The sequence below is a fragment of the Notolepis coatsorum genome (assembly GCF_963971535.1).
Source record: "Notolepis coatsorum genome assembly, chromosome: 11".
In the NCBI taxonomy this organism is placed as follows: Eukaryota; Metazoa; Chordata; class Actinopteri; order Aulopiformes; family Paralepididae; genus Notolepis; species Notolepis coatsorum.
Genome location: NC_140175.1, coordinates 50,569,916 through 50,592,542, shown reverse-complemented (window position 1 = coordinate 50,592,542; position 22,627 = coordinate 50,569,916). Strand labels below are relative to the sequence as shown.

General features: G+C 43.2%; 1 protein-coding gene across 3 annotated transcripts in view; it reads right to left on the bottom strand.

Annotated features, from left to right (window-relative positions):
• ewsr1a (EWS RNA-binding protein 1a) overlaps window positions 1–22,627 on the bottom strand; it is a 73,583-nt gene that overhangs the window by 9,358 nt on the left and 41,598 nt on the right. For all 3 annotated transcript variants that reach the window (XM_084324075.1, XM_084324077.1, XM_084324076.1), the window contains exons 8-10: window positions 19,659–19,696; window positions 13,177–13,194; window positions 9,988–10,103 (exon numbers count right to left, since the gene is read on the bottom strand). In XM_084324075.1, coding sequence (XP_084180201.1) covers window positions 9,988–10,103; window positions 13,177–13,194; window positions 19,659–19,696 — 172 coding nt within the window. The remainder of the gene's footprint in view (window positions 1–9,987; window positions 10,104–13,176; window positions 13,195–19,658; window positions 19,697–22,627) is intronic.

Here is a 22,627-nt window from a genome sequence, read left to right as displayed (position 1 = left end):
GACATTTGGCAAATGACGGCGGGTCCGGGAATCGAACTCAGAGTCAACTGATCCGTGACGCAGCACAGTACTCCGCGACGCAGCGCGGTACATGGTGTGCTACTGGAGCACCCGAAATGCTTGTTTCTTATGAGCCCATGAGAGTGTGCCGCATACAGTAAAAGTAATAAAAAAGAATGTAAGAAGTAAAAAGTAGGTAAAGTCAATATTATATACAATATACAATTACAGAGTCAAATGAGTAACAGTGAGGTAGAATGCAGAGGTACAAAACTTGGGGTAGGGTGCAAATGAGGTATGAATGTGGTGCAAATCTCTATATAAAGTGTGTTAACCTCTTCCCCCGTGGAATATTTTCTGAAAATCCGCCTAAAATATATACCTAGGTAAATGGAATATTGCTCCACTTCTACAAGGTCCATTTGCATATTCTTGGTATCTAGGGACACCTACGGACCCCAGGGAATGTATTCACAGTGTCAGAAATATTGTGTCCATTACTAGGCTTGCTTAAATTGTGATGAAACAAAGGAGAATATGAATTATGATTTTTTCTTTGCATCTTCGACATTGAGTAACACCATGCTAATAATGACCAAACATTAAAAACTGCCACTGATCTCGTTCAGTACCTTCTTGATATCATGTGTACATGGGCTATGGCGTCGTCCGTGGATCTGTTGGGGTGATATGCAAATTGCAGGGGGTCCAGGGTGTTGGGGAGGGAGGAACAGATGTAGCCCTTCACTAGCTTCTCAAAGCACTTCATGGCTATGGAGGCGAGAGCTACAGGGCGATAGTCAACTTGTTGAGGCAAGCGGGTCGTTAGCTTACTTGTAGATAGAGGTAATATTTTTTATTAAATATTCATATTTCTACTAGTGTGAAATATCCCTTTAGGTTTTTTCAGTAGCTTGGTGTACAAGATGCAGCTTGTACAAAAAGGCAAATATTTTATATTTATGGTTGATTTGGATGATTCATCTATATATTTTATGACACTTAAAATAAAGCATTACATCACGCGCAGGAGTGGGTTATGAGAATTATACAATGGCATGCAAATTTCTCGATTCTGATTGGCTGAAACAGTCAAGTTACACGTGGGTATTTGTAATAACCCCACGATCTTGGTCCCAGGACCCGCCCACAACCGAATTACTATCACTCCGCCGTGCGAGTTTTTAGAAATGCAAGCAAGATGGCGGACAGTAAACGTTACGAAAGGATATGTTGATAGGGTCATAAAGACTAAATGAAAAACAGGCGGCTAAGTGGCGCAGTAGGCAAGGCGCTCGCCACTAATGCAGGAGACGCTGGGTCCGAGCCCAGCTCTCTGCATTGCTACCAGCTTGGCTGGTCGTTCATACTAATACAATTGGCAGTATTAGGGGGTGGGAAGCTGGTGGGTGGGGATCGGACGTTGTGGACAGTGACTCCTACAGGTCGGTTGGTGCGCCTGCGCAGCAGAATCAGGAAGCGACGGGGGCGGCGTGTCCCTCCCACGCAGACCCCCGCCGCTGAGAGATCGCGCTGTGCAGGTGAAAAGATGCGACGTCTGCTTCCTCGAGTACCGGAGGGGACACGTGATGTAAGGCTTCGTCCACATTGCAGCCGGCTTGTGGGAGGCATGGCCTAACAGCGTTCGAGACGGGGAATTGGACGATACGAAAAATTGGGATGGGAGAAAAATAGAAACATGGGAGAAAAAAGTAGATAAAAAAAAAAAAACTAAATGAAAAACGATTCTGTCGCAGCGAATGTGTTAGTTTCTTAAACAATGTTGGATGATGTAATTGATGGGTCATGAGTCATTGTGGAACAAAATAAAAATTGTGCGAATTGATTGATTAATTGCACATTCTTTAAAAAAATGTTTACCTACTTTCTATAGAAGCAACTGGGAGGTGCGCTGTCTTAAGTGAGCGTGGATTATTGAATTGATTGATTGCTAATTTGATTACTGTCCGCCTTGTTTCCAACTGGTTAAGTTTAGGCACTCTTTCGAAGTTGGTTAAGGTTAGAGTTTGTCTTTAGAGCAGGGCGATAGACCACCAGCCCTGATTCCAAACTCTAACCGTAACCAACTTCGAAAGAGAGCGACTTCGAAAGAGTGCCTAAACTTAACCAGTTGGAAACAAGGCGGACAGTAATCAAATTAGCAATCAATCAATCAATCAATCAAGTCAATAATCCACGCTCACTTAAAACAGCGCACCTCCCAGCTGCTTCTATAGAAAGTAGGTAAAAAAATAATAATAAAAAAAAAAACCCTCTTATAGGGCAAAGAAAACTTTTTAATTTGTTTTACCTACTTTCTATAGAAGCATCTAAGAATGAAGTTCTATAGAAAGTAGGTTCAAAACAAAAGAAAAGTTGGATGTGTGAGTTTGTTGGATGTCTAGTTGAAAGACAGTTGGATGTGTTAGTTTGTTGGATGTCTAGTTGAAAGACAGTTGGATGTGTTAGTTTGTTGGATGTCTTAGTTGAGAGACAGTGAGAACAGTTGGATGCACTTCCGAGCTACTTCCACATGGAGGCAACTTTTTTTTTTTTTTTTTGGGAACTACTTTTTCTGCAGATCGTTTTTTTTTATAAATCTTCAAGTTATAGCAATAAGGTTGGATGAATGCGCCAGTTGTATAAAAGCCATTACACCACGTGGAGTCGTGGGTTGTGAGAATTAGACCATGCCTAGGGGGGTCTAACGACCACCCCTAGGCATGGTCTAATTCTCACAACCCAGTCCTGCGGGTGATGTAATGCTTTATTAGACCATGCCTAGGGGTGGTCGTTAGACCCCCCTAGGCATGGTCTAATTCTCATAACTCACGACTGCACGTGGTGTAATGGTTTTTATACAATGGCCGATGTCATCCAACCTTATTGCTATACAATAAACACACATTAATTGAAGATTTATTGACAAAACCATCCGCAGAAAAAGTAGTTCCCAAATTTTTTTAAAGAGAAGTTGCCTCCATGTGGAAGCAGCTCGGAAGTGCATCCAACTGTTCTCAGTAAGACAGCCAACAAACTAACACATCCAACTGTCTCTCAACTAAGACATCCAACAATCTCAACTAAGACATCCAACAAACTTAACACATCCAACTGTCTTTCAACTAAGACATCCAACAAACTAACACATCCAACTGTCTTTCAACTAAGACATCCAACAAACTAACACATTTGTACCTACTTTCTATAGAACTTCATTCTTAGATGCTTCTATAGAAAGTAGGTCAAACAAAAAAAGAAAAGTTCTCTTTGCCCTATAGGAGGGAATTTTCTTTAATTTATTTTTTTAAACCTACTTTCTATAGAAGCAGCCGGGAGGTGCGCTGTTTTAAGTGAGCGTGGATTATTGAATTGATTGATTGATTGCTGGTTAAGCTTGGCGACTCTTTCAAAGTCTCTCTCTTTCGAAGTTGGTTAAGCTTAGAGTTTGGAATCAGGGCTGGTGGTCTATCGCCCTGCTCTAAAGACAAACTCTAAGCTTAATCAACTTCGAAAGAGAGCGACTTCGAAAGAGTCGCCAAGCTTAACCAGTTGGAAACAAGGCGGACAGTAATCAAATTTGCAATCAATCAATCAATTCACGCGATTTTAATTTTGTTCCACAATGACTCATGACCCACCAATTACATAATCCAACATTGTTTAAGAAACTAACACATTCGCCGTGACAGAATAGTTTTTCATTTAGTCTTTATGACCCTATCAACATATCCTTTCATAACGTTTACTGTCCGCCATCTTGCTTTCACTTCTAAAAACGTGCACGGCAGATTGATAGTAATTCGGTTGTGGGCGGGTCCTGGGACCAAGAGCGTTGGTTATAACAAATACCCATGTGTAACTTGACTGTGTCAGCCAATCAGAATCGAGAAATTTGCATGGCATTGTATAAAAGAAAATAATTCCTATCCAGCCAAATTCAACATTTCCAACTCGGCTAATTGATTCAAACTTTGACCTGGTTCATCCCCTATGTATATATACCCCACCCCTTTCACATGTTTGACACTTGACAAAGGCCACAGGCCAAAACATTGTGTTTATTTGAATAAAACTTGGGAACACTACAGACGGTGTGCCGACTTCTTTTTGCAACTTTCAGGGTTTGTACACCTTTTCCAAGGCAAAATGCAAGCACTTTTCAAGCATTTTCAAGGTGCATTTTAAAGATTTTCCAGCATCTTATGCGGCTGTGGTAAATTAAATATTTACTCAAAATTATTATTTCACTTCTTCCATCACATTAAATCAGATGTTATTGTGCTAAACAACCAAAATTATGTAGACTTGGCATCATATATAACCTGGCTGAGCCGATCTGTTATGCAGTAACGTACTGTATATCTGTATGTCATAAATGTCATGATGAATTGAACATGGGGGACCCTGATGTAAACAAGACGAAAGTCTTTCTCTGGTCTGCATCCCCTTAACAATTGTGTGTATTGAGCCGTACTGTATTGTACCCATTCTGCAATCTGTTAATAAAGTTTTCAATCAATCAATCAATTAATCAACTCCACTGCAAGCTACTCCACTGGCTGCTCTGGCTCTCACTACACTGCTGGTTGTTGATGTGGATGTAGCTGTGCTGCTTGATGCATTGCTTGTCTGCTGGAAATAATCCACTAATGCAGGACCTGGATTTAGACGTGCTTTCATCAGAATTTGATGCTTCTTCCCTAAATAAAAAGGAGCAGCATGTTATAAATAAAACAAAGTGTTTTATTAATTTAATCTCACTGGTTGCACTTAACTTTAAGAGTGTTTATTGTTTCTGAGGCCCTCAGGATGTGGGCCAAAGACACGGGGCTCACAGACCTCTGGCGCTTATGCAACCCCACCCTCAGAGATTACTCTCACCTGTCAGCCAGACACAAAAGCTTCTCTCGAATTGACTATGCATTCGCGTCCCCTAATATGTTTGATAGTTTCGATGTCTCATTGGTTCCCTTGGCTCTCTCAGACCACAAGGGGATTTTCCTTACGGCAACCTTTGGCAGGCTCTCCGCAAGAGCCCCCAGATGGCGTTTTAATTCGACCTTGCTAAAGAACGATGACTTCTGTTCTGAGTTCAGGAGTAAACTAGCTGAATTTTTGCAGATCAACGTTGGCACGGTAGAAGACCCTAGGGTCCTGTGGAACGCATTGAAAGGATTCATCAGGGGTCATGTCACACTATTTGCCTCCAATTTGCGAAAATCCCGGTCAAAAAAGCTAGAAGGACTGGAATCATTATATGCGGACCTATACGCATCCTTGCAAACTGACTATAATGAACGACTAAACACACAACGTAAGATAGTCAAAAAAGAAATAAACTCCATACTTAAACAACAGTCTGAGTTCTTAATACATAGGACAAGACAAAATTACTATTTTCACGGCTCCAGACCTAGCCATCTATTGGCAATGAAAATACGCTCAAATGATCATTTCTCAGATATCCCCTCGATTAGGACGAGCCAGGGTGCAGTCACTACTGGTTCGAAAAAGATCAATGACACTTTTAAAGAGTTTTACTCACAGTTATATAGCTCAGAGGGTAATCTGGATGACTCTAGATTTGAATCGTTCATTGGCGGGCTTGAGATACCCCACATTTCTGAGGAAGAGGCCAAGGAACTGGGGAGACCGATTACTCTCGTAGAATTGAGGGAGACTATTGTTGAAATGCAGAGGGGTAAGGCGCCAGGCTGGGATGGTATTCCACCCGAAGTGTATTTAGCTTTCTGGGACCAACTGGGTCCATTGATGCTCGATATGATCAATTACGCTATCGAACAAGGGGAGTTCTCAAGAGATGTCAATATGGCGTTGATTTCTTTACTTCTCAAAAAGGACAAAGATCCCAATGATTGTGGTAGCTATAGACCCTTGAGTCTTCTCGGGGCCGATTTAAAGGTGTTTGCCAAGGTGCTGGCCCGTCGCCTGCAGAGATTTATGTCTGTATTGGTACACTGCGATCAAACTGGTTTTATCCCGGGGCGTCTGGCTGCAGATAATCTTAGGAGGCTGTTGCATGTAATCGATAACAGTAAAGACAATACAACTCCATCCACAGTTCTGTCTTTGGATGCCATGAAGGCGTTTGACAGACTTGAGTGGTCATACCTGTGGAAGGTACTTGAGGTCATGGGTCTTGGAAAGAGTTTTATTCATATGATTAAAGTCCTGTATGCCTCGCCGTCTGCGATGATACTGACAGGCAAAAACTGTTCCACACTCTTTCCAGTCTCCAGATCTTCTAGACAGGGTTGCCCTCTGAGCCCGGGACTGTTCGCGCTTTCCCTCGAACCTTTGGCCCAATTTATTAGGCAATCGGAGGACATCGTCCCCATAATGGTCAACAATACTCCACACAAAATTGCTCTCTATGCGGATGACCTGCTGATTTTCATGGACGACCCCTCCCGGTCGGCCACAAAATTATTGAGGATAATCGACGACTTTGGTAAATTGTCAGGTTTTAAGATTAACTGGAACAAATCAGCCTGCCTACCTCTTAATGAACTGGCCAAGGCGGTACGACTACCAGCTGATATCCCCATAGTAGAACATTTTAAATACCTGGGCATAGAGATATTCCCCACGCTGAACCAAACTACTAAGTACAACTTCACGGGTACTTATGATAAAATACGCCAGGATCTAGACAGGTGGTCGTCCCTTCCTAACTCCTTACAAGCCCGGGCTTCCATAATCAAAATGAACATCCTGCCTAGGATAAATTTTATTAGCTCAATGCTCCCCCTGCCCCCTCCAATAGACCACTGGCGCAAGGTACAATCGATGGTATCTAAGTTTGTCTGGAATAACAAACGCCCGAGAATCAAAAGGGCTACTACTCAACGTAGGAAACAAGATGGGGGCCTCGCAATCCCTGATTTTAAACTTTATTTCTGGTCCTTTTCACTGAGACCTCTGATGTGCTGGCTAGACCCTGTAGAGGCTGTATCGTGGCGCTCCTTAGAAGCGGCGGCGGTGTCTCCGCTAAGATTGCAGGATGTAGTGTACTCCACTGTCTCTATTGCGAAATGCCGGCTGAGGTATGGACCGATCATAACTCACGTGATCCAAACGTGGCGTAATGTACAGAGGTCGTGTGGGGTTAAATGCCCTTGGCACCTGGACTCTCCAATTTTTAATAACCAGCAATTACTTGTTGGACACAAGCCGGTTAATATTCCTCAATGGCAAAGGAGGGGAGTGCATACTCTGGAGGATATTTATGATAAGAACGGCCTCCGTGCGTTTCAGGACTTAAGAGAATTTTATGATCTTCCCGGCGAGTCCTTCTTTCTTTACCTTCAACTAAGGTCAGCACTGAGGGCGCATGGCGTACCGTGGGCTCAAGCTTTGCAACCACACCCCTTCCTCAGGCTCATAGTGGACAGAACGACATCCAGAGGGTTTGTCTCAGACTTTTATACGCTCTTAATTCAATCCACGTATAAAAATTTATCATTGGATACAATCTGGCGTGTGGATATCCCGGAGTTGGACCCCGAGTTTGACTGGGATGATGTTTGGGCAAATGTGGCATTATCTTCCCGCAACCCCAATCACCAGCAAATTAATTTTAATTATATTCATAGGACCTATCTTACGCCTAGGAAGCTATTTGCTATGGGACTGATAACCGACTCTCGGTGCACTTTGTGCTCTCAAAAGGCCACTGGCACTTATATGCATATGTATTGGGATTGCCCACCAGTGGCCCGTTTCTGGAGGTCAATAACGGACAAACTTTCAGATCTATGTGGCTTAACTATCCCATTCACAGCTGTTACGCTACTCCTGAACGATATAACGACACTACCCGCGTCCGTACAACTGAAAAGGGTTGTCCTAGCGGGCGTCACAGCAGCGAAGAAGCTTATAGCAATGAGATGGAAGGAGCCTGAGAAGCTGACAATGATCAACTGGTCCCTAACTCTATTGGATGTGATTTATCTTGAGATATCCACGGCTCGGGTGATTGGGGTAGGGCAGGCTGGCATTGACCTGTGGTTCGCAGCAGCTGAGAAGGTAAAGACCGCCGTGTGCGGCTGAGCGGGGTTGGGGCGCTTGATCGGGGGGGTCCGGCGGTCTCTGGGGAGGGGGAGGAGGAAATGTCTTGTCTGTCTTGGTTTTTGTCTTGTCCTTCTTAACTTTGGCTGGGGGGATTTTAGGGGGGGTTGGTATTTAGCTATTCTGCGCTATATGTCAATTCACATGCCATTTCCCCAAGGGACTAATATTGGCAGACTGATTGACCTGTCAACCAACTTGGAAGAGGAATTTCTTTCTTCTTACACTTTACCGTCTGCGAGTCTGGCAGTCTTGAACATGTGTAAGGGACCTAGGCTATCTACAGTAAATCTGCGACAACACTCTCATAAACAATCTTTTAAGTCACTCCACTTTGTAAAGGTGGGGAAAGGTTGCCATGTCTTGAAGACCCCTTTTTGTTATTGAAGTAGCCACCTATATTTGATAGGTTGGACGCTGTTTCTTTTTCTTTTTGTCTTATAATTTATTATTCTGTATTATTGTTGTTATTCTCCTGTGAAGTTATGTTTTTTGTTACTGTGGTTATTGTGTTGTCCTGTTTCATGTAATTAATAATAAAAAAAATTTGATCAAAAAAAAAAGAGTGTTTATTGTTTAATGTTGACATCTAATGCCTATGAATTTTAGAGCCTAATGATGGCCTGGAATGAACCAACTACCTTAACATTATTATCCATGTAATTAACTGTAAAGTTCACGTTAGCTGTTAGATTGCATATTCCATAAATAAACATGCTAAAATTGGCCTGGCTCGTCACGTTTGATTGAAAACATTATTAACAGATTGCAGAATGGGTACAATACACTATGGCTCAATACACACAATTGTTAAATGGATGCAGACCAGAGAAATACTTTCGTCTTGTTTACATCAGGGTGCCCCATTTTCAATTCATCACAACATTTATGACATACAGGTAGACAGTACGTTACTGCGTTCCAACCTACAACTGCTCCACACCAGTTCCACACCAGTCTCCGTAAATGTTCGGTTATAAAAATAAAATACCATTTCAATACACAACAAGTTTTCGTGTTTTGAAATACATGAAAGGAAATTACCGGTAGCTAACGTTGATTTGCCTAACGTTAAGCTATGCTACATGCTACAACACTGCGGTGAAAAACAGAGTCCGGTAAACACGAGTTTGTAATTCCAATAGTGTATTCTGCCTGTTACTTGACTATTTTGATTATTGAAGTGGTATTTTTATAACAAACATTTACGGAGACAGGTGTGGAGCACTTGTAGTCTCGAACTTAGTTACCTGGCGAGCCAGGCCGATACACGTTAATAACACCCATGGCTCAGTGGCTCACCTTTCAACGTGGCTCGAACGTGCAGACTCCCACATGGTAAAAATCCTTTCTGCATATTTTGCACACGGCTACTCGAGGATGTTCTCCTCTTTTTAACCATGAATTATATTTGATATCTCCGAGCCAGAGCTCATTAAAACGGCAGCCTCCCGGCATTTTGACCACACACACGCGCTGTTCTCAGATGGCACAGGTAAAAACACTACGGGTAGAGCCGAGCCACATTTCATTTTGCGTGAAAGGCGAAAGCAAAAATAGGCTCGCAAGTCGCTCCGACTTATTTTATTTCTTTGTCTAAAAACCAAACTATTCAGTCATATAGCGATTTATTATTAAGTATAAAGTGCAATTACAATTTCAATAACTTTCCAGCACTTTATACACAATTCAAGCACATTTAAAACCTTGAAAACAGCACATTGAAATACAAGCATTTTCAAGGATTTCCAGCACCCGTACGAACCCTGAACTTTACAGATCTATTTTTGAGTCAAGCACCCGTGACTACACTTGGATGTGCGTGAGTCTTTTCTATTACAACTCGGGTACCTTGCCTTAAAAGTTGGAGAAAAACCGAGCAAGGATTCTCACCCTGAGGGTCCCACTGTGTTTGAAGAACTCAGCCATCTCTTCCAGGGTGACCGTCTCCGTCAGACCAGTGATGTAGATGGTGCTGTTCTCGGAGTCATCCTGTTCTTCTGGACGTCCTGTAGGAACACCAACAATGCAATCACTATTGGTTCCTCTAAACAACTTTTTGGGAATCTCAAATTTTATTTAAATAAGATTCTCAAATCATCACAATGATCTAGTAAATTAGATTAATTAGATTCTACATTGCCATTAACACATTGAGTGCCACGGATGCTTTTTGTCGTTAGTTCAGGGGTCGGCAACCTGCGGCCTCGAGGCCGCATGCGGCTCTTTAGCCAATCAGCTGCGGCTCCCTGGCCCAAAAAAAAAAAAAAAAAAAAAAACGTTTTTTTTTCTTTTCTTATTTTGGAGATCGATGTCATACTGTGACACTGAAATGAAAAAATATTTCATCAACTAAGATATTTAGTCAACAAAAGGCTTACCTGTATGCGAACAATGAAAAATTAACTTTTAATTTTATAGATTTTCCACAAATAAGGGAAGGACTCTAATAGAGCTGCATAGTTCAGGGTTTTATTTCAAAGTAGGTCTACAGATGCCAGTGTTTTTTCTCCTTTTCTGTGTTTTATTTCAAAGTAGGTCTACACATGGTATTCTTTTTTCAAAGTGGACTACTTTCTATTTTATAAATGTTCCACAAATAAGGGAAGGACTCAAATATACCTGAATAGTTCAGGGTTTTATTTCAAAGTCGGTCTACAGACACCAGTGTTTTGTCTCCTCTTCTGTGTTTTATTAAAAAATAGGTCTACACAGCCAGTATTTTTTTCTCTTCATAAGAGTTTGAGGTTTTCCTTTGGTAAAAACAGCAATTAAAAAGTCAATATTTTTCTTTTTGTTGCTTTATAATCCCATTAATGCAACAAACTGTGTGCTATAAGTATAAAGTATAATAAATCGCAAATTACTTTGGGTATGCAATTGTCAGGCGTTTATGCTAAATGTGGGGTATGCTTGGGGATATATAAAACGTTATACACTGTTATCTTCATTTTAAGGGTAAATAGGTTGTGTGGCTCCCTGAGCATTTTATTTTGTGGGACGGGGGAAAAGTGGCTCTTTTGATAGTAAAGGTTGCTGACCCCTGCGTTAGTTCATGCCTACCTTTGAGTGCCCCCGACGCTATATAGCGTTTGTTTGTCTTTTTTTTTTTTTATTGGCGATTTGAATTCATATTTCATCAATCGAGCCTCGGGTTAGTGCTGCAGAGTCTCTCTGAGCTCAATTGGGAAGACACCGCCCCCTATCGTCTCTCCCTGTGGTACTGCACCCCATTACTTTACACTGCTGAAGGGGGAGTGGCCAGTTTGCTCATTTTACTTTTCCGTCAAGCCAACTGAAGGATCGATTGTGCTCGCCGGCCCGGAAAACGCGTGGATTATGTATTTACAGGACCCAACACTAATCAATAAGCGTGATCGATATTTGGAATGGCGATCAGGAATTGGAATAATCTTTTTGGATAACATCTGATCTCAGGTAAGGAATTTATTTTACCAGTCTTAGGATAATCAGCGCCGTTTTCACAGAGATATAAGCGTTTGCCATATGCGTGTGTATGTGCGGTGATCGCTGATGAGGAAATGAGAGAATCGATTTTTCAGCCCGCCTCTATAGCGTGCATAAGTACACATATACTATCGATAATATAGCGTTTATTTGAAAACGATTCATAAATAGGCCGAAAAATAACAACGTTTGTGTATGCTAGAATATTCCAGTAAATGCCTTTTATCACGGAATCTATATATTTTCCTGAAAAACGAGGGCTTTTCAAAATGTTATAAAATGAAAATGAACCAATTAAAAAACAATCAGTTTCGACAATGTTGACTGCAAACAAGTCATTGATAAGCGACAGGCAGATTAGACACATGTAAAACAGAGATTATGCGTTCACAATGCTATCATTGAAGTGGGTCCTGGCATTTAACCATGTTTCCAATGTTAATGGCTGGCACTCAAACTGTTAACCTTTGTATTAGAAAGCTTGTATGCAAGTATTTCTGCTTGGCTAATCATGGCAATTTAGCAAGATCATGATAAAGTTGAAAATATAAGACCGAACTGAAAAAAATAAGTATTGGTGAAAACTGAAAATAAGATAAGATAAGAATAAACGTTATTGTCTCAGAGGGAAAAATTTACTTGGAACATCAATGCTGCATCATTCTGCAATAAAAAAATATATATACAATCATTCATTCAGTTAGTAAAAAGGACTTCAGACAAATATGACGATACATAGAGACGTGCAACCATAATACATAAATAGGTAAACTAATTTCAAAAGCTTCATATTGCACCCTTCCCTAATTAAATTACAACAGATTGACTTGGACAAGAAAGAAAGGTGACAGCCCACTGTTAGCTGGCACCTGAAAGGAATCGACCTCTAGTATTATTTAGGAGAGCGATGGATGTACAGTAGGAAGGAAGGAGAGCTTGTAGCGGTTGCTCTTATATCTACTTGCTCTGAACCGTCTCCCTGAGGGAAGAACTTCATATTCGGGATAAAGAATAATGAGAAGGGTCCTGTAAGATTCTCTGTGCCTGGCTGACTACTTTCTCAAAGATAGATTGGAGTGACGGATACTTGGTGTTTCACTAGCCTTTCAAGCTTCGACTTACACTGTATTGTGAATGTACAAAATATTTTTCATCTGTGAAGATGAGACTAGTCTTCCCCCCACCCCTCCCCACGATACAATCACTACTTACATAGGCTACTAATTCCTTCTTTGATCACAAAACAGAGTGGAGAACCCAAGGACTTTATCTGGTTCTGTTGATATTTGGACCATATCATATAGTCTGGTCTGTATTGCCTGGTAGACGATTGAATGTGTGGAGCCATGTAGAAGGCAGCCTATGGTAAAACCTGTATGCTGCAAAAAGGTTCTTCCAGATGTGGTGTACATTTTGAACGAGGCCAACAACTTAATGTGAAATAAATGTCACTAGGTTTTCTTAATATAGTGTTTGGGCATTATTATTTTCACCCTTTGTGCATTGCCTAGCACCCATTAAGTACTATAGAAGGTGCATTTATGTACATTTGACTTTAACCTTCCAGAATAAGTATAAAAATATTATTTAAACAAGCTAGTTACACAAGCTTACCCATGTCTGCCATTGGTCCTGTTGTCCATCCATCCGCAAAAAGACAGGAAAGGGAGAAACACACCAACATTAGTACCAATATCATACGGTTATCCTATAACCATAGTTATATGAGTAATAGCGATCGCTCTGCGCTGCTTAGTGGAACATATCCTATATCAGTCTAACTACTGAATACATTTCTCCACATGTACATGTACACACCCATCCGCCTGGCCACACCCCCATCCGCTCCTCTACATAAGCAGGGGTGTGGCCATACTAACAGCTCCTTCCCAAGTCCTTCACCACCGAAAGGCGAAGACCACGGGGGCCTCAGTGAGTCCAGCGCAGGGCGCTCGCTATTACTCATATAACTATGGTTATAGGATAACCGTATGTTATATTACATCATAGCTTACGCTCTGCGCTGCTTAGTGGAACACAGGAGCTGAGCAGAGCGGAAGCTCGACAAATGTACCCGCTGAGGCACCCCACAACCATCAGAACCGGGGAGGACCAGAGCCCCCGGACCCCCCTAGGGGAGGACGGGAGGGAATCGTATCCGACTGTGCGAAGAGGGTTTAGAAACTCAACACACAGGGTGAGCAGACCATGGGACTTACCTTCCCACAGAAGAACCCACGACTACACAGGCGCGCAACCCACATGCCACTAGGGAACGAACGGGGAGAAAAAAAAAAAAAAAAAAAAAAAAAAAAACCCCGTTACAACCCCTAATATCACGGGGTCAAGGTCAAAAACCCAACCCCGTGGCAAGGCCGTAGCAGCGGAGCGCGAAGGAGGACCCAGCCCCAGGAAGGGACTGGACCCCCCGGAAAAAGGGGGCCTGGTGAGGCCAACGACGCCGCATCATCAAGACCCCACCAGGCGATCACTAGTGACTAGGGTTGGGCACCGAAAACCGGTTCTAATAGGAACCGGTTCCTAACTTCCGGTTCTAACATATTTGCATTTCGATATATATATATATTTTTTTTACTTTGTTAATTAATACCCTAGTTACAGTACAGCAACAAAATTAAACTGTATCAAGTCAACTGAAAATGTAAATAGTATGAAAAAAATTAACATTTTTCAAAACAAATAAAAAATCTCCTGCGAAATAAGCTGTGACCTGTTTTGACCTGCACCTCAAAGAATCGGAACCAAGAATCGTTTAGAACAGGAATCGATATGGAGAATCGGAATCGTTCAAATCCAAACGATGCCCAACCCTACTAGTGACACCACCCCCCACATCGCCAGCGTATCGGACAGGGCCCATCCAAGAGCAGGCCCTTCCCCCCTACAGCACGCCGCCCTGAAGCACTCAAGAGGCTACACCCCCACAGCGGGACCAGGCAGCGCACCGGGGAGACAACCCCCAAAGAGGTTGATCCCTCAATCCAGGCAACGGGTCAAAATGACTCGACCTGAGCAGTGGTGCAGTCGTAATATGGGAACTGGTAACACTGTGCGTGCATATGTGTGCGCGTCACTGACCATCAGCAGTGTAATCACTCTGCCTCAGTGATCATCTAGTAACACTGCGTGTAACCGCGTGTGACCACGACTGCACCACTGGACCTGAGCCTGGAGCACTGTGGACTAGACAGGCGCCTAAGGGGTCTGCTGGAAACAGCACCCCGGCGGAAGGGGTGTTCGGTATGCTGTGCACCATGTCGCAGCCTCCACAAGAAAACCCCGACCCTCTAGAGGGGCCGAGGCAGACACGATTGGCAGACGCCATGAAGGGTGCAGGGGCACACTCGCAGGCAGATGGGGTCAAGCCTTGCCTAACCCGAGAGTCGACTCCGCTACCAACACACCTGGAAACCAACCACCACCTAACAGGAGGCGGTTGTTCCTATAACCCCCCCAAGAAAAAACTCCAAAACACAACTGTGGGTATACACCGGCTATACAGCAGTACAAGTGTTTCAGTTCTCAAGAAGGGGTTAACCCAGGCCAACAGGTCGACGAGAACGAGTCCGGACCTGGGCCCGGCGGACCGGGATGTACACAGGGATGCCAGAGGGGTACAAGAACCACCTCGACAGCCCCCTCCCAGCCCCGCCAAGCAGGAGAAGAGAGGGGCGAAAAAAGAATGGAGAAGGACCAGGCTCCTTTAGCACAGCGCAAGGTACAACACAATATGGACCAAGCAATAATGAAAAATGAACCACGAACACCTCCATAACATCAAACCCTGCAACGCCCGGGCCAACCCGGCATTTTCCCCCCGAAAAAGCACAAGTCCTTCAGGGTACCAGAACAGCAGATCTGTGCCCCGGCGGACAACGGGTTAACTGACCTGGTCCGGCGCGACCAGAACCAGTCCCGTGTCCTAATCACGCCACCATCCCCAGTCCTAAGAGGGGGGTAGGTACGCGTGTCGATCCAAAACATCACAGAGGGCGCCACCAAGACGGTCAGAACATAAAGCACTGCGCCCGGTGGCCCACCCCAAAAGCGTGAGACCCCTCCACCAATGCTTTGATCTATTCCGTTATCTCCCCCCAGAGATGAACGAGAATTCATCGAGACTAACCTAGTACACTGGCGCTCGGAAGAGACAAAACTCCATCCTAGTTGCCCCATAAAAACGCTGTTTCAATGATGAGCAACCAAGGCGCGCAAGCCCATGCGTGGTTCCACACAGAAGCACCCAGGGCCAGCACTATGTACACGTCAAGACCCAAAACATATCAATGGTAATTCTAACAAGAACCCAGATAACGTTCCCTCCAAGCCGCCTGGGAGAGCCGCAGGAAGCTGGCCAAGACACCGATATGGGTCCCATATGACGCGTCCGAGGGAAAACACCCCTGTCAACCCTGCCCTGTATAAAAGAGAGGAGACAGGGAACCCCCAGAGAGACTTCCCACGTGAGTAATAATTGAAAAGATATATGTAACATTGAGCTACGTGACCAAGCTCAAGACATATGCAACAGAGCGCAGAGCAGAAATTCTCACGCACCGCATAACTCATCTTGACAATAACAGAGGTCCACAACATGGAGCCTGAAGAACTCACGGAAGTCTCACAACCAATAGAAACGCGCCCAGTGACGTACTCTATGGCGGGGGGAATTCCGTGACCCACCTGCCCAAATATGGCGTGGGACCAGGGAACTCCCTCCCCCCTCCCCCCCTACCCTGTGACGCGCTGACCCAGCAGCGTGACAGGAAGCCCGAAGGACAGGAGGTCCAACCCCCTGACCAATCAGAAAAAAGGGGAGGGAGGGTTTATCAGTTCACCCCCTCATGACCCCTCACCCCTGATACGATGCAATGACAAAGCAGAGCCATGACACCAGCGCATGTATACCTGTTCAAGGTAACAGCTTCACATAGGCTCATGTGCGAACCTGCCACCTGAATTTTTACACCTTTACCCTAAAGGAAGAAAAAACACAGACCAAGAGAGGGGCCAAGGGCCCTGGTACAAGAGCTTACACATGTAACTTCTGTAGGCCAACACCTAACCCAGTTGTGGATCTTAAATGTGAAAACGACACACACAACCCTCCATCACAAAAAAAGGGCAAAAGTACACTCTCACTACTGTAAGAGGAACGCCGTTTTTCATGACGAGAGAAGACAAGTCCTTGATTAAGTACTGGTCACAGGCCTTGCTAAGTCCACATGACAGCGACCAAACAATTTTCAGATAAAAATTGCCTCTCTAAGCAAGAGCACAACCCCAGCAGAAGCTGAGGGGTTACACCGTATCCCCAAAAACATAGTGAATCAACACACATCTTGTAAACAAAATGTTGATGTTTGAGGGGAGGGGGGGGGGGGGCCCAGGGGAAAACCGGGGAAACGCACCCCTCACCACCTTACCCCTGATACGACGCCAATGTGTAGAGTAAGCTTTACATCATGCACGCCAGCACAGCCGAAGACCTTGTTTGAACAGGCACAGCCCTGCTTATGTGTGAAAAAAACTTGCCATTTGTTTTTGTCATCACAAGCTGAGAGAGGGACTCATCCCTCTATCACATGCCACTATGCACAGCATTGTAGGGTAACCCAGCCAGTTGTGGGCTCAGCCACGTTGTCTAACGTTACATGAACACACACAACTTCTCATCATACAACAAAAACCCAGTTCATTTTACTCACGTAAAAAACAATGCTGTTTCTAGGTAGAGAGAAAAGCACAACCTTTGGCCAACGCTACCAAAGCTATATAAGCGACCAAGACAATTCACACAGCACATGTCGTATCTCCAAATGTAGTGAAGTAACATATGTTTTGCCTGGGGAAAAAAACATTGTTATTAACAAAACATTCGGGAGGGGAAGGAAGGAAGAGTGGGGTAATGTCCAATGGACATCTTACCTGCACCAATGAACGCAGGGCGAAAGGCCGCAACACAGGTCTCCACGTTGACGAAAGGCCTCTCGCTGGCGGGGCAAAAAGAAGCTATGGCCAGAGCCTCGCTCCGGCGAGACGCCCCCCCTCCTGCAGCCGGTCATGGTGCAGGCCCGACTACATCTTCTGTCAAAGATGATGTCGTAGTCAGAGTGCCAGGGCCTGCTATTCTCACGGCTAATGCCAATGGTTGTAGCACAAGCTAACAGCTAACTCTAGGCTAACTGATAGCATCAAGCTAACGTTCCCAGCCGAGCGAAAACGGGCAGCTAACGTCGTAGCTAAACAGCTAACTGGCTAACAGTTAGCTCAACCCGTCTTTTGCTGTCTTTTCCTCTTCTCATCCGAAGAGAGAAGGGAAAAAGAAGGCAATACACGTCCCACTACAGAACGGTGTTTACCACAGCGGTGCCGGCAACAAGTCCCTCGCGGACTATAGCCGACCTGAGCACGGAGATATTCTCATAATGAAACACCAAGCTCACCTCCCTCGCACCGGGTGCTTTTCATTTTTTTTTTAAGGGGCCAGCACGCCGACAGTGGGTATCCGTTTGTCCAGAGACCCGGGGAATTGAACCGCAGATTCGGTATCACGGACCCAGGAAACAAAGCTCTCGATGAGGAGCTCATGTTAACGTGGACATCAAACCAGAACCCCCTCCACGCCGCTAAGTGGCAGCAAAAAGGGATACTAGCCTGGAGCCGGACCTTCGTAAGCTGTGTAGTTGTTCCCCCCACAACCAACACACCTGGCGCCCGCGTTGCAAAAACATCACCCGCCCTAGAGAAGCCGTCAGCCCTCACACGGCAGAGCGCCTCCCAAGCAAAGTGTCCAACTGAAGAGCCGGAGGTAATGCCGGCGGAGATTGCTCAGCGACGCGAGCCCCTAATACGAAGTGCCGGTGGAAGTCAGAATGATCATCATCTTCTAGACACTCCGGTGGCGAAGACATTATCACTGAGAGAAAACAAAGATATAATGTCAACGCAGCTCCTTCTCTTCAACGCAGCTCCTTTCCAACTATTTTCGTTACTAAACTCAAGTGGTGTATACAGACACTTGTTGGTGGTGAAAATAAGGAAGGAGCCGTTAGTATGGCCACACCCCTGCTTATGTAGAGGAGCGGATGGGGGTGTGGCCAGGCGGATGGGTGTGTACATGGAGAAATGTATTCAGTAGTTAGACTGATATAGGATATGTTCCACTAAGCAGCGCAGAGTGTAAGCTATGACGTAATATAACTGACCGTGAGGTTACCATAACTACAGTAGTAACCGTTACCATAACTAAAGTAGTAGGTTACCATAACTAAGGTAGTAGGTTACCATAACTAAAGTAGTAGGTTATCATAACTAAAGTAGTAGGTTACCATAACTAAGGCAGTAGGTTACCATAACTAAAGTAGTAGGTTACCATAACTAAAGTAGTAGGTTACCATAACTAAGGCAGTAGGTTACCATAACTAAAGTAGTAGGTTACCATAACTAAGGCAGTAGGTTACCATAACTAAGGCAGTGGGACTTTATCCAGACTCAGGTGCTCCTCTAGAGCCTTCTGTTTTCAATCAAAAGCACCAAGAAAATGTGTGGTTTCAACCTTAGAATTAGGGAGCAACTGAACTTAACTAGATACACTCCAAACCCCACATTTCCCCCACCCATGTAAAATGTGGTCTGAAAGCCACTGAACACCCAAGACCACAAAGGGTTGAAAAAAACAGAACCTTGTCTGATTTTTTATTTATTTTTTTAACCAGAAGGCTAGAATTACTCTGAACCAAATAGTGAAGAGACATAGGTTTTAAACCAATGAAATTGTGTCAGATGGACCATGGTCTATTGTTTGTGCTTAACTCAAGAGGTTTGAGTGAATGTTTGCAGCCAAACTCAAATACCCATAAAGCATTGAATTCGTTTAACTTTTGTGCATGTAGACTTGAGAGCATTTAACTTAAAACCCATATTTATTTAAAATATAAACCTTTATGTAGTTGGCAGTAATGCATTAGCTCACCACTCCCCTTTCCCCCCATTCTACTATAAAACACTGAACAAAACAATGTTTACACATAAAGTCTGCTGAATGTTCTTGTAATTATTCTCGTTAAACTTACCACCAGGCTTACTGAAGCCCCCTCTGTCTCCAGCGATGCTGGGGGAATAAGCGGAGATATGAAGACCATTTCCCTTAAAACAGCCACTTCTGTATCACATTGACAATATGAGAGGCTTGGGCACATTCCTGACTAGACTTTAACCACTGAAAGAAATTCTACTACACGAGTATTTTAATGCAACATGAGTAAACATAAAACTATGAAATCTTAAAAAGAGAAGAGTGACTATGCCTATGTCCTATACAGAGTTTGTGCTCTACGAATTCCCTTGCTGAACAGAATTCTTTATTAAAAAGGAACTATGGGAAATGTGCTTAGGATTATCTAGAGTCAGAAGAAAAGATAGATACCAAATGTCCTCTTTGTGCACATAAAAAAATGGAAGCGGATACGGACCACTTGCCTAGTTTAAACTCTGGTCGTTTTTTTTGGCCCAAACCAAGGTAGCTGGTTTGTATCCGCTTCTATTAATTTGTGCAAAGCTAGGATCTAGAGAGGAAATTGGTATCCATGTCCTTGTCCGACTCTGGAGAAGATGGTAAGTGCATTTCCCATAATGTTGGTGTGCTCCTTTAACTCAGTAATGATGGAATGTTTTAGAGGTAAATCCATGTCATGCAAAATAGAGTGGCTTTAGTCTTTATTGACACTCAAACACAGGACAGGAAGTATCCAACCGTTTCAGACGCAGTGCAAGGCCAGTGAGTTAGCAGGATATCAGAAGCATCTCTGCTGGCTTGAAATTACAACCAGACAAACACATTCGGCCTGTATCTGGTTAGCCTGTCAATGCTACTAGCCATCTTGACAGGTGCCAAACTTATTTTCAATCAGCGTTTTTGATCAACTATTTAGGCTGCAGGGGGAGTTAAATTGGCTGATTAATTAGGTCTCGTTCTTATTTTTTCTCTCAGTTTAACTGGTAGAACGGTAGGGTTACAGGCATTAGCATAATGTTTAAGGCAAATTTTCATTGCTTTTGACTTTCAAATAAAAAATGTATTCTTCTGAGCTAAACCAAGATGTGTCGAAAATCAAAACGTCAGAACTCGTATTGAATCTGCAAATCGTATACGCTTGTAGAGGTTCACATGACAAAGGATGCACCAATACCTTATTTTCACTGCCAACTGTGAAGTGTTTAACTTCTAATTATACCAACACTGCAAAAACTATTTTTTTTATTGCGTCTTGAAATAATATTTTCTTAAAACAAGTGAAATAATGTGCCAACAGGATGAGATAATTCCACTTGTTCTAAGACAAATGAGATTGTTTCAAGGATTTTCTCAAAACGAGGAAAAAAAAAGAACTTGAAACAGAATGAGTCAACTGACTCATTTCAAGATATTCTCACTTAGTTCAAGAGATTTCCCTAACCCGTTAAGCCCTAGCCATATTTTCAGAAAATTTGCATAAAAGTACATGGAAGATTGCTCCACTTCTACAAGGAACATTTGCATGTTCTTGGTATCTGGGACATCTATGGACCTCAGGGAATGTATTCCCAGTGTCAGAAATATTGTGTCCGTTACTATGCTTGAGTAAATTGTAATGAACCAAAGGAGAATATAAATTATAATTTCCCCCCCCATCTTTGACGGTGAATAACACCATGCTAACATTGACCTAAAATGCTAAAAGTGAGCCCATTCAGCACCTTCTTGAGATCAAGTGTACTAAAAATCTATGCAAATTAACAAAGGGCAGATGATTTACAGGTTTTTTTTGTAGATACAGTACTGCATTTTGCCATCCGGACACATGCAATAATGAAATATGAATATAGAATATCAGGCCTATAAATTACCTTATTATGGCCAAGTCATACATCTATGGATCGGCCCAAATCTCCTCTTTCCAATGGCAGAGTTAAATCTGGAGCACTGGATGAGTTCTCCACGGAACGTTTCTCAGTGGACGAGTTCCAAGCAGTTTATACCGTTGCACTGCATGCATTGGGTGACGTCAGACAGTTGTAGTCTATCATGGGAAAAGTTGAGACTGCGTTGCTTGGCCCGTTGAATGGGAGATTTAGATATAAAAAAAAAACAGATGGAAGTTTTGATACGAGAGCGCTTGTGTTTGTAATGACTTTGCATATCACCGGAGCATTTCAAGCCTACGTTATCACCTCAATGCTAAGCATGTTGCAGCTAATGTGGATGCTGAGCTAATGCTGGCTAATGCTGATGCAGGGTTCAGAGCAAAGATGAGTCAGACCACATCTAACGAAGTAACAAACACACTGGCTGGCTTGCTGGATTGCCGTGGACCAAAATACAGGGTCACTCCAGAACCCACAGAGCAGCCAGCAAAGAAGAAGAGCCTCCTGCTGTTTGCGTCCAGAGGTCGAGGATGCAGAGGGGGCTAACAGTGCTTTGGTCCTCTACAGAGCAGAGCCAACCATTTCTTAGTCTGGTTTGTTCATACAGAATATTGAAAAAATAAGAGAAATTGAGATCAATCAACAAGTTTTTCCCAATGGTCAACTGTTCTGGAATGTACTTGAAACTACTGCGTTTAACTTTTATCTCGAAAGTGCTTGAGTTTACAAAAGGTCCTTTGCGCTATATATGTATATATTATTCCTAAAATTGCTGCACTTTGTTAAAAATTGCATTTATCTGTTGGTCTGTGTAGTAGCTAATAAACAAGATTTTGCTGCTTAAACTTATGTATTCATTGATTCACTTGTATACCAAAATCCATTTGAATTGAAAAATTATGAAAATGCGATTAATTTAGATTAATTAACTATAACGTCTCGAATTTATTCGATAACATTTTTTAATCGAGTCCCACCACTACTAAGAACACTTAAAATCATTTGGTAAACAAATGTAGGGCTGAAAATATACAATATGACTGCTGTTTTGACAGGGTTAGGGTCTTGAAAAAGAAACAACATCAATAGTATTGAACTATTTATGATGTGAAATAAATCTCGGCTCGATATCAAAAAT